General features: G+C 34.1%; 1 protein-coding gene across 14 annotated transcripts in view; it reads left to right on the top strand.

Moving 5' to 3' along the window:
- LOC110466334 (ribosome-binding protein 1-like) overlaps nucleotides 1–18,254 on the top strand; it is a 33,860-nt gene that overhangs the window by 6,071 nt on the left and 9,535 nt on the right. For 5 of the 14 annotated variants that reach the window (XM_021522770.1, XM_021522762.1, XM_021522764.1 and 2 more), the window contains exons 2-24: nucleotides 593–711; nucleotides 2,924–2,996; nucleotides 3,510–3,748; nucleotides 4,164–4,201; nucleotides 4,438–4,612; nucleotides 4,862–5,065; nucleotides 6,762–6,866; nucleotides 7,351–7,455; nucleotides 7,707–7,811; nucleotides 9,331–9,473; nucleotides 10,301–10,412; nucleotides 11,417–11,509; nucleotides 11,912–11,914; nucleotides 13,007–13,099; nucleotides 13,374–13,451; nucleotides 13,845–13,940; nucleotides 14,286–14,378; nucleotides 15,192–15,287; nucleotides 15,505–15,597; nucleotides 15,854–15,949; nucleotides 16,255–16,347; nucleotides 16,643–16,702; nucleotides 17,894–17,959. In XM_021522770.1, the coding sequence (XP_021378445.1) occupies nucleotides 593–711; nucleotides 2,924–2,996; nucleotides 3,510–3,748; nucleotides 4,164–4,201; nucleotides 4,438–4,612; nucleotides 4,862–5,065; nucleotides 6,762–6,866; nucleotides 7,351–7,455; nucleotides 7,707–7,811; nucleotides 9,331–9,473; nucleotides 10,301–10,412; nucleotides 11,417–11,509; nucleotides 11,912–11,914; nucleotides 13,007–13,099; nucleotides 13,374–13,451; nucleotides 13,845–13,940; nucleotides 14,286–14,378; nucleotides 15,192–15,287; nucleotides 15,505–15,597; nucleotides 15,854–15,949; nucleotides 16,255–16,347; nucleotides 16,643–16,702; nucleotides 17,894–17,959 (2,378 nt within the window). The remainder of the gene's footprint in view (nucleotides 1–592; nucleotides 712–2,923; nucleotides 2,997–3,509; nucleotides 3,749–4,163; nucleotides 4,202–4,437; nucleotides 4,613–4,861; nucleotides 5,066–6,761; nucleotides 6,867–7,350; nucleotides 7,456–7,706; nucleotides 7,812–9,330; nucleotides 9,474–10,300; nucleotides 10,413–11,416; nucleotides 11,510–11,911; nucleotides 11,915–13,006; nucleotides 13,100–13,373; nucleotides 13,452–13,844; nucleotides 13,941–14,285; nucleotides 14,379–15,191; nucleotides 15,288–15,504; nucleotides 15,598–15,853; nucleotides 15,950–16,254; nucleotides 16,348–16,642; nucleotides 16,703–17,893; nucleotides 17,960–18,254) is intronic. The other 9 variants (XM_021522773.1, XM_021522767.1, XM_021522769.1 and 6 more) reach the window with 8 other exon arrangements.

An 18,254-nucleotide genomic window follows, 5' to 3' on the forward strand; every position in this document is an offset into this window, starting at 1 on the left:
ACGCTGTATTTGATAGTACTAATAACAATATACTTAAATTGTTTCTGTTAATAACGTCAGGTCCCGACATTAACTTTAAAACTGTTAAGCTACATTTATATGTGTAAAATATCAATACCTTTCCACTGAAAGATAATTTGAAAATTCTGATACATTTGATTATACTAATTCTTACATTTGTTAATAACGTCCTTTCCCATTTTAACTTTAAAACTGTTAAACTACATTTATATGTGTAACAGTAATGCCTTTAAAATTTCCGCTCCGACAAAACACACATTTTTGAATGTGAAGATTTTTTTTAGAGTTTTACAATGTCCTATGTGAAAATAGATTTCTCATCACAATAATTGATTTTGTATATTACACTTATACATGTAATTTCAGAAGTCTGCAATCAGTATTGTTTTTGTGAATTACACATGTATAAAGAAGCAGGAAACATACACATTTTTTAGCAGTTTTAAAAATTAAGTCTGTTAGTTAAACAGTTTTTCAATTTCATGTAATTGACTGATTGCAAGTGCAACATGTTATTTTAGTATAATTTTGTTTGTCTAAATGTGTATTAATTATGTAACTTGTGTTACAGTTGATCCTGGTCAGCTGGTGGCAACTATTCACACGGCTCCCCTCACTGACTCTGAGATACAGAACATGATTGAAGTCCTCCTGAACAAACAGGGTGGAGCCAGCTCGTCCTGGAATAAGGTCAGTCTATAACTCATATGCAATTTTACAGTTAGAATATACAAGGAAAAATAATACCTAATCTGAAATTTGAAATTATTTCTGAGTAGTTTTTACTCTTGGTTGATTTGTATACACATGTACTAGTAAAATAGATAGGCGTCTAAAAATGATGTGTATATATGCTTATACTTCTGAACCACTGGAAGGAATTTCACCGAATAGACTGGCAACATATATGGTATGGTGGTGAGGGTTCATAATTGTACAAATGGAGGGGCTGGCTGCCCCCCATGTGCATGAAAACGTTTGAGATTCCCATCCTGTAACAATAAGTTGTAAATAAGGTTAGGCAAAGCGTATATATATATATTTTATAAAGAAAAATTCTTAACGAGTCTTTAGTAAAGTAGTTTTTTTTTACCAAAATCTGTCAGTGGGCTACTAATACTCTTAATTGTGTAATTGAACATCCCTGAGGCTTGGCCAAATATTTAATTTTAACCCAGCATATTACCACCACAGCCAATAGATGATGGTATGTGTATATGTGAAGAGACAGGTTTGACAGATGTCATCCTTTGCACTGTGTTATCAATTTGACATGTTAAGGTCAGGAATACTATTCATTTCTTTTTATAAATGAAGTACGAGGAATTATCAGTATGATAAAAGGAATATCTTTACTGCAGAGAATACAGTATGTGATGCCTTCAGTGGTAATGATACAATTGTGATGTCCAATCAATTTTCCCCGACACAACATAACAGGTACCGACATTGATTTGACATCAATGGTTGCACATGTGTAGTACCCGTTATTCAGTAGGTAAACGCTGTCGATACGTGTAATTTCAAAATGTAACAATGAAGGTTTCTCTTTCAGAGCAGGATGAATAAAGTAACAAACTTAAAAAAATATAGCCGTACTTGAACCAAATCTAGAGGTTGATTGAAACATATTCTATTGCAATTTGCAATGGGATTAGGCACAAGTTATTCTAACTTATGAAGCCTTCTCCCAGAACTATTTTACACAATGTACATGGCAACGTCGACAATCAAATTTACACAAATCGTCAATGAAAGTGAAAAAAAAATATGGAGAAAAGAAAAGAGTGTTGTATTGTTTTTTCGAAGAGACAGATTGGACTGCCATTTAATAGCAAATCTAAATTTATAATACCATATATATATATGCAGATAATAAGTGTAATAATATTCGCCTTTCTTTGTATTGATTACACTCGAAAAAGTAACGAAATGAATTTTCATACCGACTTCCACATGCGAAAGACAGACTTTCTATAATGTTTACCATATACAGATCAAATTTTCATACTGACTTCCTCACGGAACGACAGACTTTCTATAATGTTTACCCTATAAACAAGCTATATCCTGTATTGTTACCTTACAGAAAAAGATGACCTTTTACCGGATCAAAAGTCAAATATCTATATCTATATGTACTACACTAGCTAGAAGCTACATTGACAGCTGTTGGTTCTACAAGCCTTACACACACCCACTTGTTTCCTGTCTTTGTGGTTACTCGTGTGATTATCTATAACTTACATGTACTAAACACGTCCTACTGCCATAAACATATAGTTTAAATTAATTGATCATTATTTACTGTGGAAACTGACTTTGTCTCCTTTTGATTGCTGTAGTTACTACAAGCCTTATAGTAGTATCTTTAGAACAATTTTTTCCAGACATCATAAAACTGAGTTATTTATTTCCACTATCCAGTATAATTTTAGTGAGCTTTTCCTGCCCAATAGTAGAGAGTTATTACACAAAATGTTCAAGTGTGGTACATAAGCCAGTGTGTTCATATTATAAAAAATAAAAAGAGCTAAAAAAAAAGTGAAACATACTTACAAAATTTAAGTGGTGAGAGTATAACTTCCTTGTGCTTGTAATTTTGCCTGTCAAAGGCTATGGCTAGGTGTGATTAATTTGCACTCCAAAATATGTACTAAAGTATGTATAACATTTTTTTCTTTCTTTTTTTTTCGATTTGTTTTTGTTTTTTTTAAGTTTTGATTTCTTTAGTGCACAAAACTTCTTGCTCAGTATCTCTTACATTGAATAATACTGATATTGATTTGTGCAAAGTATTAAAACAGTAAACATATCTAAATCCATGTTATAGATTGCAGCTGGGTGTCACTTATTAAATGTCATTAGGTTGTTCATTAATTCCTCTCTCAACAACTTTCAGAAAACACAGAAAGGTGATGATGTTAAACTGCTGCGTAAACAGCTGGAGGAGAAGGAGCGTGCACTGCAGGAAGGCATGTATACATACACACCTCTGTTTGTTATACCCTGGTGCAGTATCTGCTATCAAGCTAAACCCTTTTTAAACCTCTTCCTCTTAGGATTAACCTAACTTGATCACAAGTGCTGTTGATTTTTTGTTCAAATCAATAAACCCGCATTTATGGTATTTAGAAAATACTGTTATTTTCATATGAATTCAAATGCCAAGTTAGCTACAGTAGCCTTTGAAAGACAAAAACATGTTAACTTCTGCTCCAGAACATACATTATATTCTAACCAAACTTCATCAACCTACCTGGTACATATAAAGTATATTAAAAACACCGGTGTAATATGAAATCTAAAAAAAAAAAATCATCTTTTTCTTCAGAAAAGTTATAACATTATATGAAAGGATATTATGTGTATAATTATTTGGATGGCATGTTATAACACTAAATATTAAGGACAAAAAAATACATAATTCCCTAAGGAAAAGAAAGATTTTTGGGAAAGTTATATGGTCAGTGTTTTGTTACTACAGAACAAAAGTTGGCAATGCATGCCAATTCATGTCTGTCCAAGGAGAAAGCTGGGTACAACAGTCTGGAGAAGCAGTACCAAGAAAAGATCGCTGTACAGAACTCTGAGATCCAGGCCCTCCGCTCTAAGATGCAGCACTCGATTGAACAACACATGATGGAGCGTAGCTCTCTCCAGACTCGCCTTCAGCAGCTGGAGCGCCAGGCAGGTGACCAAAGCCTTGTACAGAAACTCAGTGAGGTACTCTTCTTCTTTCCATCGTCAAATGACCACAGTTGTGAAGATGTAAAACTCTGATTAATCAATTGTTCTTTGTTTTATAGACTATTTCATTAAATTTGATAATTAATTACAGTGTATGTACTAGTTCTACTGGTTCTTCTTCTAATCTAATAAGCTTGTCTGTGATATAACTGTAAAATATGAAACTAGGAAAACACTTAGGTGACCCCCAGGAAGTATGCAGTGCATTATAATTAGATCACAGTGACTTTCACCTCAAGGTCAAAGGTCAAATAAGTGCAAAATTTCATTTGAAATCTTGTCCAGGCTGTAACTTTTAAAAGATTATGGTGAATTTGGATGAACCTGCAAATATGACAAAGTGGTGTAAATTGAGGATTTCTTTTCATATAATTTTCTTTTTAATTTTCAGGAAAATAAGATTTTGAAAGAAAACCTGAAAAGAGCAGAGTAAGTTGTTTTGATATTGATGAATCAATTTATTTAAAGTTAGTCTGCTTTTTGAATTAATGCGTAATATGAATATAATTAAATAACCCATTAATTTTGCTTAAAAAATAAGATATTTATTATGCAAATGAAAACATTAGAACTGAATAATTATAACCAGATTGAAACTTTTATATAGAGTAACTTATAACTGTAAACATGATCAAATATGTGAAAATATTTTGGTGACTGTATAGGTCAGAGACTGTGCCCCAGAAGACTTATGCCAGCCTGACACTTGAGCTTCAGATCATACAGGAGGAACTCTCAAAGAATGTCACTAGGAATAGCGCTGCAGAGAATGCCAAAAAAACTCTGGAGGAGAAACTGGCCAAGAAGGATGCAGAACTAGCCAAACTTAAAGGATCAGAGGTAGGAAACGCGCAGTAGAATATACTAAATAATAACAAAAAATGCTGTATGACCTCTGGGGAAAAAAAGACAAAAATCCAGATTAAAGATTGCAAGATTGAGGAAAATCAGTAGCAATACAACATAAATTTAAGGCATCTTGAAAGAGTTTAGTTTTGAAGTGGTGCAACATAAACAAACATGGAAAAAAGAGAAGAATTTTGGAAAATACCTTTTGTATGTAATAAGAAATGTTTTTGTCGCTTGCAGAAGGAGTCTGAAGGGGTTGTATCCAAGAGACTGGATGAGGTAAACAAACAGTTAAGGAAAACAGAAGCAGAGAATGCCACACTGACCAATAACTTGAAGACTGCCGAAAAGGAGTGCTCTACAGTCAAGGGGCGACTTCAGGAGTTGGAAAAGGCACTGTCTGGCAATGACAACACATCAAAGGTTCTGGAGGAAAAGCTACAGGTACGCTTATCTAGGGTTGGCTAGTATTACCTCTACTAAGTACTTCATGTAACAGGGGATGTTGTAATATCAAATAAGTCAAATGTTTCGTAGAATTATTTGATCTTCTTCCATGTATGAAACTGGTGGTGGAAAGGTGTAGGGTATACTACTATATTCTAATAATTATTGACAGCTGTCATGGTGAGTGAAGTTGAATATGCACTCAAAATCAATGCTTTAAAGGACTAACATTGACTTTTTAAAAATATGAAATAGTCAAAATTTTAGTTTAGAAGATATTGTAGAATCAAGACACCAAGGTTTTTTTTGCAGAAAGATGGGAAGATATCATGTTTGTTTGATGGGGTAATGTTTTTGTTTGACACTATTGACTATGAAAATGTATCATATTTTGTTTATGCAGACTGTCTACCCAATTAGTATAAATTTAAAAGAACAAATTCATAAAAAGGGGTAAGCAGAAATATAACATTCTGTTTCTGAATACAGGAAACTTGTTTATCAGTTGGTGTAAGTATAAACTTGCAATTCTAGCTATTGTGTCTGTATTTTCCTCGAGTCTTTGTTGTTTCTTATAAAAGCACAACAGCAGCCACTATAAAAGCCTTATCACTCCATACACTGTGTCAGTACGTACCATATTTACTGGGCTATAAACCGCACTTGCATATATACAAGTGGAGGATACACAGTTGTATTTAGATCATATAAGTAAATTTATACCTAGACAGGAATACTGCATTACCACTTTTTATAAATTTATTTTTGGCTGAATGGGTTGAATTTTGATGCTTTACCTGAATTCAGAGAAAGGTAATGAGTTGTGTTTAACGAGATGAAAATGTTTTGGACATGTACATGTATAAAAATATCTCAAACTAGTTATCACAAAGTCTTACCAGTTAATGACATTTCATTGATTTTTTTTGTAATCATTACTCTGCAAAAGGCAAGATATAACAAAATATATGCTGCACATATCCTGCAAATTATCAGAAAATATATAGACCTTTTAGGATATTCCGCAGAAATGCAATGCAAATATTTACCATAGTGTACATGTTGTGAATGTTTGCTTTGATCGTGAAACATTTTATTAAATTCCTTAAATTAATTTCCGAGGGTGTTATAACTTTGTTCCTGTAGATATATTGCAATTTAAAAATTAAAATTCCATTAACATTATTTATCATGATTAGTAGCGTGAAACTGACAAGTAGATATGACTTTATGGAAGTAATTCATCCTCATTTTAATAGTCCAGTCCTCGATCTGCAGATCTGTGATCTTGACAGACACAACTTGGACAAGAGAAGCTTTTTGAATACTCAATGATGGGAGGGCTAAGTGTGAAGTTAAAAGGGCTTGAATGAAACAGAGCGTAAAGCTGAAAGGGTCAGAGTGTGAAGATGGTGGGGGCAAAGTATGGAGATGGGAGGGGCAGGGTATAAAGGTGGGAGGGGCAGAATAAGGGGACTGTGGATGTGGTGACGTGGTTGAACTAATAGTAACAATAATACTGGTAGTACTGAAACAGCCTCATACTGGATTCCTAGTGTCTCTACATCTTTCAACTTAAGGTAAAGAAATTTGAAATTCTATGAAGGAGATTTCAACTGAAGCATTAATTTCAAATTTGGATTGACTATTGAATATTGTCCGAGGCTTATAGATTTATATGTTATTTTGGTAGGGTGCTGAAAAAGCCAAATCTAATGTTGAGGCCAGTCTGAAAGCAACAGAGAAGAAATTAATGGACACAGAACAGCTGAAGTGTAAACTTGAGAAGGACTTTGAGGTAATCACTGTACTACCGGTATTAGTGGGTGTGTAATGGTGATAGGGTTTTGTTTATTCTTTGTCACAGGTATCAACTGTCCCAGATCTGGTCAGCTTTACATTGTATTAGATTGTAATTGTACACCTTCCTATATCTGAATTTATATGGTTGATACACCACCTTGTTTAAGTTTCTGACTTTACTTAATTAATATAAGAATGTAATATTAACAACAGATCACACAACACAATGCTACAGCTGATCAGATTTGAACAAGTTGGTCCCAGTCTGAGGTGATTTTTTTAACATCTAAATTTATATATTAAAAATTCTTTAGTTTTTCTTCTGCATATCTATCTCACAGAAAAAAATTGTCAGATTTTATTGAAGCACATCTGTATATATAAGATTCACTTTTACACCTGTGCGCTATACATTTATTTGCCATTGTGTAAATGTCAACAGTGAACAATGAGAACATTTGTTTCACAACTTTCAAAAGGATGCTAAGAATCAAAGGTCTACAGTGGAGGCAAACATGAAATCTACAGAACAGAAAATGACAGACATGGAAAAGCTCAAGACAAAATTACAGACAGATTTTGAGGTAGACATAACCTTAAATGGAAGAACAATTAACGTTATTCCTGATTGTAATATCTGCCAGCATTCTTATGTGTGGCAAATGTGTCGTGATTCATTATAACCTAAAAGCAGCTCATGATTTTGTGATTTTACAAATATTTAGCCCCATAGTTAACCTTCCGATACATGCTAATATTTCTGATGCTGAATACCTGGACATTAAAATCTTTACAATAAAAATGCAGCATTAACCATTGTCCCTGTAAACCATAGGCTGCAGAGAAGGAGAAACATGATATGCAGTCAAGCTTGGATAATCTGGAGAAGAAGTTATCAGAGTCCGAACAGGGCAAGGACAAACTACAAAATGAGATGGAGGTAACCGCCTAGAGCCTGGTAGACCCCAGACTCGCATGATCTATCCCAGCTTTTCTACAACAGAATTGTGTACTTTTAACTTCTTGTGCTTTGCAGACAGCAGACTCGCATGATGTGTACTTGCAGCCGCTTAGAGCCTGGTAGATACCAGACTGGCACGCCTTTCTTGGCATGCTCTACAACAGTTCTGTACATCTGTATTTATAACTGACTAATGCTTCATAGACACCTGACTCGCCTGCCATGCCATGCCATGCCACAAACCATAACAGACATCTACTCATTACCACATAACCCCTCTCTTACTTTACTGACAATGAATATCTGTACGTGTAATAAGCGTCTAATTCATCATCCTCACCAGATTCCCATGCTTGCCTTAGCATATTCTGCAACAATTATCTGTACTTACATTAATCTGGTCCTTCATGGACAGAAGAGTTGCATGTCCAGCTTGGTATATTCTACAGTCGACACCTGTACTCCTGATATAACTGTCTGGTGGCACACTGTACAACAGACTCGACCTAGACACCAAATTTGCATGGCCTGTTGGGTATACCTGTCAACAGACATCTGTATGACCTAGTGCTAATTCAAAGGCAGTAGACTTGCATGGCCTGTCTTGGCATACTGTATAAAAGACGTCCATACCTGTAACACGTGCATTGTAGACAGCAGACATGTAAGGCTTGCATTAGCACGCAATATAGAGGTCATCTGTGCTCATAAGTAAGTGCCTTATGCTTTGTAGACAGCAGACATGCCCAGTGTGTTTCAGTTTGGAATCGACCCCCTCCAGCCATTGGATGGGAGTAAGGCATATAGTATTACCCATGTCTGTCCGCATCATGATCTCGTTTTATTACTATGGCAACTTCATTTTATTACATATTTCATTAAACTTTATACAGATTTCAACAATGAGAATACCTCAAATGATTTTCATATTTAGGTTTCCAGAGCCATGTCCTAGGTCTCTATTACTATTATTAGAAAAACATCTACCAATGCAGTATTATGGCCAGATCTTGGTCAAACTATATATTAGTGTCAATGAGAATACCTCTGATGAGTTCATGCTTCAGGATACCAAGATCAAGGCCAAGTTCACTATTAATGTTTGTAAAAAATTGCGAATCATAAGCGTGTCATTTCAAACATCATTGTAACATAACCATTAATTCACACTTAATAGAATATAGAAAATAACAGATTTTCATCAAACTTCATACAAAGAGTATAATTAAAAACATAGGAATAATTTCAAAGAGCCAAGATCAAGGTCATAGTTGTTGTTTGTCGGAAATTTTCAAACAATGAAACTTATATATGGGACATAGAGAGAAGCAGTGTCCTTGTCTCATAGACATTTTCTCAATTTAATTGGGATGGATCTGGTTGAGGGTTAAACATGCAAGAATCTTATACAACTATATATTAAATAGTATTATTTTCAGACTACATGCATTTTCCATTTTTTATGTCAACGGTTTCTTCACAATTTTGTTTCCTTCAGGTTTTGAAGCAGGAGAACTCGAGCCTTTCACAGGAAGTGATGGTAGTGAAGGAGACTGTTGTCAAGACAGCTGGGGCTCCTAACGGGGATATTCATGATGAACCGGCTGAAAACAAAATTGCTGTTTCACAGCACGAGAAAATGTAAATATAGTGTAAAATCTTTTATCTAACTCATTTGCTTTCTATTCCTGATTGTGAAGTAGGAGTAAGTTGTCTTCCTACTCTCAGACACTGTACATGTTAACAGTACAGAAAAGTGAGTATAATAAGCCTTGTAAAACTTATTCTGTTAAACTGTCTAATATTAAAATCATTGAAACAAAATTGCTATCCGGAAAGTTTCGTAGAATCTGGTTTCATACAGGCTTTGAAAAGGCTCTAAAAAAGGGTTGGCTTTCAAAAGCCTTAATAATAATAATAATATATAACATTTATATAGCGCCCTATATAATTTGTAAAATTACTCTAAAGCGCTTTACAACATATGGATGATAGTATTAAAATTGATGAGAAGGTCCTAATAGCCCCTTAGTTTAACAAAAATGTCTTGAAAGGGTGAAATGAAACATGAAGTTAGCTAAATGATCTGACATAAAAACTGGTTGTACATGTCTATTAATTTTGTTGGTTTTTGTGTTGTTGTTCTTCATAAAATGTAAGAAAATAAAATATTTTTAAGAGTTACCGGTAATTCTAGGTTTTGGAATACGGACCAGTGTTAGATTTTACGGTTGATAAGAGTTTATTTGACAAGTTTAGAGGTATCAAGGTTACATATTTGGCTCCCTGTGTATGGAGAATTTGCAAATGATAGGAGATGGGCCTTAAAAACCTTAAATTAGATCGAAAAATTCATGTACGAATCCTTTAGAATGCATCCAATGAAAAAAAATTGTTGGAAGTATTGTATACAAGCTGTATGCTAAAGGACAAGTTTAACTAATCATTCTGCTTCATGATGTTTTCAGAGTTTCAGAAAAAGATACAGAAATCAAGAAACTAGTGACAGACTTGGAGGTCAAGGTCTCAGAATTGACCAAAGTACAGAGCGAAGTGGATAAGCAGAAGAAGAAAAACAATGTAAGACTTTGGGGTGATCCATCTTCAGTAGGTTTGGCATCTGTTCCATCACAGCTGTGCTCTATTCTCTATCCAAAACACTCTCTCAATCTAGGATTAAAGCAAACTTATTCACTTCAAAAGAATTTATTATATTAACAAGAATTGGTTTAAGAAGATAAAAAGTTGTTTTATATAAATTCTGAAAAGACTGTTTGTGAGGATGCAGTGCAGCTTTGGTGATTGTTTTTGTTGAAAAAAGAGAAGATTTGATTAGATACCTAAACTTTCACATGCCATTTCAATGAAATATTCTGGACAGTTATCAAATCTTACCTTGCATATGAAAGCATGGTGTTTCAACTTAACCCAAAGAATACACATTTTTTATGCTCATGTACATTTAACACATCTCGCTATTAGCAAAACTTGCTACCAGTTCCAGTTTTGTTTGCTAACCTGTATGGACTTGTGAGAGCTTTAAGTGGGTACTTTGTCGGAAAAGTTCTTGTTTCTTTACTCCTGACTTTTCAAATGTACAGTTATGTTATAGCACAGTCAGACCAGACAAGTTTGTGCTCGTGGCACTGGTATAAGTGAATTCATTGTTTATCCTCCAAGATAGAACAGAATCTGGTAATGTAATACCCATGCACTTATATTTTTTTGTCCCCTATAGAAATATTTTTAGTTTTAATTGCCTCTTTCTCCCTATTCTTAATTGTATTTTCCTTACAACCTCCATGTTCATTAGACCTTATAGCATGTGGAGATGTTAACTCATTCAGCCCTGAAATTTCAAAATGAACTATTCCAACCTTTGAATTTGAAGAGTTTAAATGTGTTTTCAGGGGTGAATGAGTTAAGCCCTCAAAAAACTTATAACCTGGCTTTCCCATAAACTATAAGAATGCACCAAGTCTAATTAGTGAAGTTTGCAGAATAGGCTAGTCTTTTCATCATGGCTGCTTAGGTTTTTAATGACTTAATTTACACAAGTCGTTGTTTACTAAATTCTTATCTAGGATTTGAGGCAAAAGAATTGGGAGGCAATGGAAGCCTTGCAAAAGGCAGAAAAGTCAGTAACACAAGTTCAATCTGCTGTCAAAGATACGAAGGTAAAATCTTCACTACAGTGTTGTGGATTTTTTTCATCTTTGACTATTAGTCATATAATTTTATTGATCAACTTTATTTTTGTAAATTCATTAAACAATTTGTGATTCACTGTAAAATGTAATTCACTGTTATTCTTTTCTTTCTGTTTTTTGGTTAATTTTGTGTGATTTTGGAGCATCACTTAAATGTTACTAATGTTTTTATCTGTTTCAAACACAAAATTTTGTTTTTCAGTGCTTCATTCTTATAATTTAACATCATTATGAATTATTAAATAAACTGTCTGCTGAGTCTCTTTTAGCTCTACTATTAATTACATTGTCATGTTTTATGAAATACTGTTCTGTTTTCATCAATACATAATGTACAAAATTCTTCATTTGTCTCATTTTCTTGCTCAGAATGTAAGTAGTCTTTCCTCAGCTATCTTCCCATGTCACCATCACCACACCTGTAGTTTGATAAAAATGTCAGTCTTTGAACTCAATAGGAGACAAACGCATCTAAAAAATAAATAATCAGGATCATAAAAATTCCAAAATTGATGCTGAAAGTTAACATTTGAAGTTTACATATGGTACAGACACAATTTAAAAAAAAAAACTTGACTTCCCAAGTTGTGTTCCTTGTTGCCACCTATTGTTATCAAAATATTGTTTTTGGTTATCCCCCACTGCTTCCCCTCAAACTACATTGTACCACCAGTCGATCCACCGTTTCCTTCCTAGGGGCTTGTTTAGTTTGATGCTAAATTCATCCATGTTGTATCATGATGTTTCTTTGACCAGAAAATACTAGAGGCATGCTTGTTTTAGTCATTCCATCTTTTATTAAGGCAGTTGTGTTACTGTGTGTCATTGAGTTAGCACAGCGAGTCCCCTTACCAGTATATATCACATGACAGTGTTGTCTTATAGTCTGAGTAACGTTTGCTGAGATAACACACAGAGCCTATGAATACATTGTTATTGATTAAAATATCATGTTTGCTGTAAATCTACATTTATTTTCTCAAATATTAAATTAATGATTTATTTCTGTATGCTTCAAATAAATCATTTGTCAAGATTTGGATTTGTATAGAGAATAACATTATTTCTTCTAAATAAATGTTTGCTTAATACTTTCTCAAATTAAATTTAAAAAGTAAGTTGTGCCTCTGCACACTTTTGAATTTGTACATTATATTATTGATTGCTATTGGAAAGGTGTAAGAAAAGAAAAAAATATGTTCAATGAATTCTTTTGACTAATTTGCAATATTTGTGTATTGACAAGATAAAGTAATTTGTCCTTGGATTTTAATGTGATTAATGAAACGAAAAAAAGACTAGTGGATGCTATAACTACTGAACTAGACTACACTCACTAGTAATTGCTCAAGTAAAATAAAAATAAATACAGGTATGTATTTTGATGGAACGAGTTCGAGGTAAGTTTACACTAGTGAAAGGTATGTTACTCTTCAAAACCTGATTGAGTCTTTCTTTTTGTAGGATGAAAGTACAGCATTAGTAACAGACACAGAAAAATACGATAAAACAGTATTACAGAAGATTTTCCCAGATGTTTCTGTGAACACAAATTTGGTAAGTATACAGGTGGAATGTGATCTGCTAATGTAGTTCCATAGGACTGTTGGTTTCTATACCTTACTATATTGTCTATACATCAACCATGTTACATCAGTATGCATTGACATATCTTTGGTTTATTGATAAATTTGTATATTTTTTTTTGGGACAATCTGGTGTAAGAGTGTGTTAATTGTTATAAGATTTCTCTGGTGATGTGATTTATAAAGATTATAAGTTTGTACAGGACTTGTAAGCACTGAAATAATGAACTTGACATTTTTTTCAGGTCCATAAAGAATGGATGTCCTGCTTTGAGAAGGAGGCTGTACTGCAATTACAAGGGCTTTCTAAAGCTAATGGATCTGTAAGCACACTTTTAACTTTTAAATGAAGTTCTGTACACCGGGAAACTTTCGCTGCAGTTTAACTTTTGCCTTTTTCTCCCTCCGCAATGAGGGCAAATATATCATGATAGCGAGTTTAAGTACAAAACATGAAATATAAAGTAATTACATGTGAAGGGCGAAATTTAACATTTGAGCAAATATAGATTTTATAGGAAAATGGTGAATATTTGACTGGGCAAAAATGTCATTATTTCAGTGCTGTTCAACATAGTTGCAATCATGCCACATTTGATAGGTTTTAAGATGTATATATAATCACCACGATGTTACATGTGAGGCAACCTTGCCGTCCACATTCTTTTATTTTGTCAGTAGAGATGGTGTTTTACGTCTGATGTCTTGTATTTCAGATTGCTAAGTCAGAGGCCAAAGTAACAGACCTCCAGGGTCAGGTTAGCAGTCTAGAAACTCAAGTACAGACGTATAAAACCAACCTGTCTTCCTCAGTAAGTCGCTTCCCATACCCTATCATTAGAGAACAGTTAATACTCATCTGTTATGTTTGCTATTGGTTTTGGATTCATGCAGACCAAGTATACACACAAAAATGACATTCATCAAACTTGTGCATCAGGATCAGTGCAAACATTAGAACCTCAATATTTATGTTCACCTCAGCTGTGATGTTCAGATCCAAATTATGCATGTATATCTTCAGATATTGCACTTATTTCTGTAATCATCCCTGAACAATTTCCACATTGACTTGCATACGCTGTGCTACAAAGTAGTACAGCATCATTGTTTACAGTGTAGAATTAAGCTACATTATGTAACTGTTTGTTTTACAGAGTGCCAGTTATGAAGGCAGAGTGAAAGATTTACAAGAGAAAAACAGTAGTTTACAATCTGAGGTCGAAAGACTAAAGACAGAATCATCAAATGTATGTGCCACAAAATAAGTCCATTTTTCGTCTCTAATCATCTCTTAATGAACTAATTAGAGAATAAACCAATTAGAGATAACTAATCTAATGTGACACCTTGTGATAATTTACCTTGTGTGATCTCGTGAGAAAATTAACGTAACGTTAGAGTTTTAAACAGTTAACCTAGGTAGTCCGAAACGGTGATATATTTAGCCTTGAGCCTCGGTCAGTCATCACCAATGAAGGGGTCAACTTTGTTTGACAAAAGTAAAGCACCTGCAGATGGTATACAATATGGCAAAACATAATTCATGTAAGGCTATAATTTTCCATTTAGGAGACCAGGAACATATTCAGGTTTATTAACTTTAAAAGCAAAACAAAACTGTTACTGTTATTATATCATGCTAGTTATTGTTATAATATGAAACTTTTGCTGTGTATTCACTTTTAAATAAAATCCTTTAAATATTAGTACAGTGAATATACGAGCAATTTTAATTGACTATAGTTAAAACGCACAGGCAGACCATCATTTTTTCATAAACGAGAAATAGTTTGCAAATGTAAAACTGAGAAATAAACATTTGTGCATTACAATTATTTGATCTGTGGCCATGGCATTACTCTCACTGGGTATTGGATTCTCTCTCAGTTGTTTTATTGTGTACATAACTCATTTAACCCATGGTGAATAAAGCTGCTTTACAGTATCTATAGCTTTAATGGAAACTCAGATATGTTTAGAAAAATTTGTTTGTTAATTGGCTAAATTTAGCAGTAACAGCTACTACATAGAATAAAACAATGCTGAACATTCATTTGCAGATGTCCAGTTCTGAAGCCAGAAATGCTGAATTAGAAGAAAGTAATAAAACATTAAAAAGTCAACTCCAAGAAAATAAACAACTGCTAGACACATCAGTAAGTTCTATGCATGTTTGCATGGACATACTAGGATTGTATACGTAGAACACAGATATAGTGTGATCTGATTTTAGACAAGTATGAATGGATTTGTTGATCAAGTACTGAAGGCCATAACTACAGTGTTCAGATATTCACAGCTGAACAAAGACAGTTTGATATATCGCTGACTACTTGACCGTGTTGTGATTTGAACAAAATTTGTATTTTACAGAGTGCCAGCTATGAAGCCAAAGTCAAAGATTTACAAGAAACAAACAGTAGTTTACAATCCGAGGTTGAGCAACTTCGGGAAGCGTCATCAAATGTAGGTGTACACTTCATTTCAATTTCTTATTTTTTTCTCTCCAGTATAATTGCTTTAAATAAGACATGCGGAAACTTACTATTATTATTTTGATAATATTGAATAACTTTTTCTTAATGCCCAATTTCAATTTTTTTTAAATGCTTCAGTTCTAACACAATTGATGTAGAGAAAAACAATTTGATTCAGAAACACAGACATTGAATATAGTTTGCTGTATATAGAATCTGTACCAGTGTTTCTCTTCTCATTGCAGGTGTCTAGTTCAGACTCGAGGGTGACAGAATTAGAGGAAAGCAATACAAAGTTAGAAGGTCAAGTCCAGGAGTATTTAAATGTTCTAGCTACAACAGTAAGTGTTCTGTGTTCACCTTTATCAACAAGTATTGGTTATAATTGGTCTTAGTTCTATGTTACGATCAGCTAGAAACGATTTAATATGTCATTCCAATGTGGAGAATTTACAGTTAAATATTTGGTTTCCAGAATAGAATTTAGGGTAGGTAAGTTATAGCCATGTATGTGAGAAAAAGAAATGTTTTACTGGTTATTGTGCTGTTCTATAATATACCTGCTTTACACAGTAAAACCATTCTCAGACGTAGGTCTCTATCTGTATTTGCCAGACTGTTTATTTCACTGTTGTTCTGTTACCAGGAGTCTAAGTTACAGCAGCTGGAGAACAGTGTGGAGGGAGAGGAGAAAAAGTGGTACGACAAACTACAGGCTGTACAGATAGAGCTGGAACAGGTAGGTCCTAACTAGGTCCAATTCTCCGCAACACTTAAAGCATGTTTATGTGGAGGGTGTGCGGAAATCAATATGTAAAGCATGCTGAAAATAAGGCAGCAATCTTTAAAGGTGGATCAGAATGGTTGTGATACTGTGCAAATATGCAAATGTACAATTAAATTTGTCAGTTGTCATAAGGCCTCTTTACTGCAGAAATTTAACGTGTCTCATGTGGGAAAGCAGAGTTGATTTAGTCTGGAAGTCAGTATTTGTTGAATCCAGTAATACTTATTGTATTGGAAATATGTTTCAGGCCAAGCAGGAGGTCTCGTCTGTGCAGGAGGAGTTACAGAAGAGTCAAGCCAGTACAGAGGTATGTAAATAAGTGTGAAGCACCTACTTACACAGGATCCCCTTCAGTACTACAGTACTAGTGAATCTATCTATCTGAATGCCCCATAACACAACCATAATCTCTTTCAATCCAAATGTGTCATGGTCAACATAATCCAGTCTCAAAAACGTTAATGGCTACAACTTGGAGAGGACGGTGTGGACGCCCTAAAAGTAGTATCATTACCTGAAGTTGACGATGAACATTGCTTTTGTGTTTTTACTCACTTATAATCTTCTGATTTTGTTTGGTGGTTTTCTTTTTGTTTGATTGTTTTTTTTCTGTTCCTATGTGATTGAGTTATGAATATGTATATATTGTATTTACAAGTGCAGTTGTTATAGTGTCACCTGCAAAAGCATCAGAAGGATTAATTTGTCTGTTTGGCATACAGGGGGGAGGGGGGCTCTAATAAAGCTCACATAAATATTGCTTGGGGTGACAAAAGCAGTAATGGATAATTATTATGATAGTCAGATCAATGTCCGGAGATTTTCATGTCAAAACTCTGGAGAAACCAGATATGGTTGTTTTGATGCTTGAAACCTGGAGCTTCCCGGTCACATCGGGAGAAATCACATGTATGGATATGTGGATTCCATGAAACCTACCAAGTATTCTTTTTTTTTTCCATTTACTAAATAAAATTCTAAATACTCCTTAGTTGGATGCCTAGCCAAACGTGCAAATATTTATGTGGCTGGCCACAATTTGATCAGTAATGCAACAGCAATTATATTTCATTATATTCTTTCATTATCAATAAATTTTCTATTGGCCATTATTCCGCCTAAGCTGAAGCAGGTGACATATCCATTTACTAGGTGAAACTGTTGTATATTATAGTTTTACTACCTCCAGGAATGCCTCCACCACTATTGTCTACCAATACATATATTGTGTATGAATGTTTGTGATTTTGTTTTCGTATGCTTGACTTCTGCAACTGAATGACATTTGTCTATTTCATATCACCTGATTTTACATTTTTTTTCTCCATATTTTGCATTGAATAGTTTTGAAGTTTTTGAATGTTGCTTTTCCAGGATATGTATTGTTTTAAAAAATAAATTGAATATGTTGGTAGACACAAGGTTTGTTTCCAAGAGACTGATCAAAAACAGATTACACTTGGCCCACTTTCCCACACACTGTTTTGGTCCTTTGTAGGCACTAAGTGAATTGGAGTTTGCTTATCGCTGTCTAGAGAAAAGTTTGACGCAAATAACTGATGAGGTAGGGGAGATAATGGAGGGGAGAGAACTCCTGTCACTTTCACTCAAACATGTCCTGGTCTTGCCTACTAGCTTTTGTGCTTCTGACTTTATCCTGTTTTGGCATGAACTGTTACTAAGTGTATTGCTGGTCCTTACCATGGCTTCTCGGGTCACACTTTCAAATTACATGTACTATAATTATACTTACTTATATTTACATGTAACATATAAGATACATAACAACAACTCATACAGTATATAAAAATACTTATGATATACACAAACTCTGTACAGTTATATACATGACCTTATCT

Source organism: Mizuhopecten yessoensis, unplaced genomic scaffold (genome assembly GCF_002113885.1).
Source record: "Mizuhopecten yessoensis strain PY_sf001 unplaced genomic scaffold, ASM211388v2 scaffold11131, whole genome shotgun sequence".
Lineage (NCBI taxonomy): Eukaryota > Metazoa > Mollusca > Bivalvia > Pectinida > Pectinidae > Mizuhopecten > Mizuhopecten yessoensis.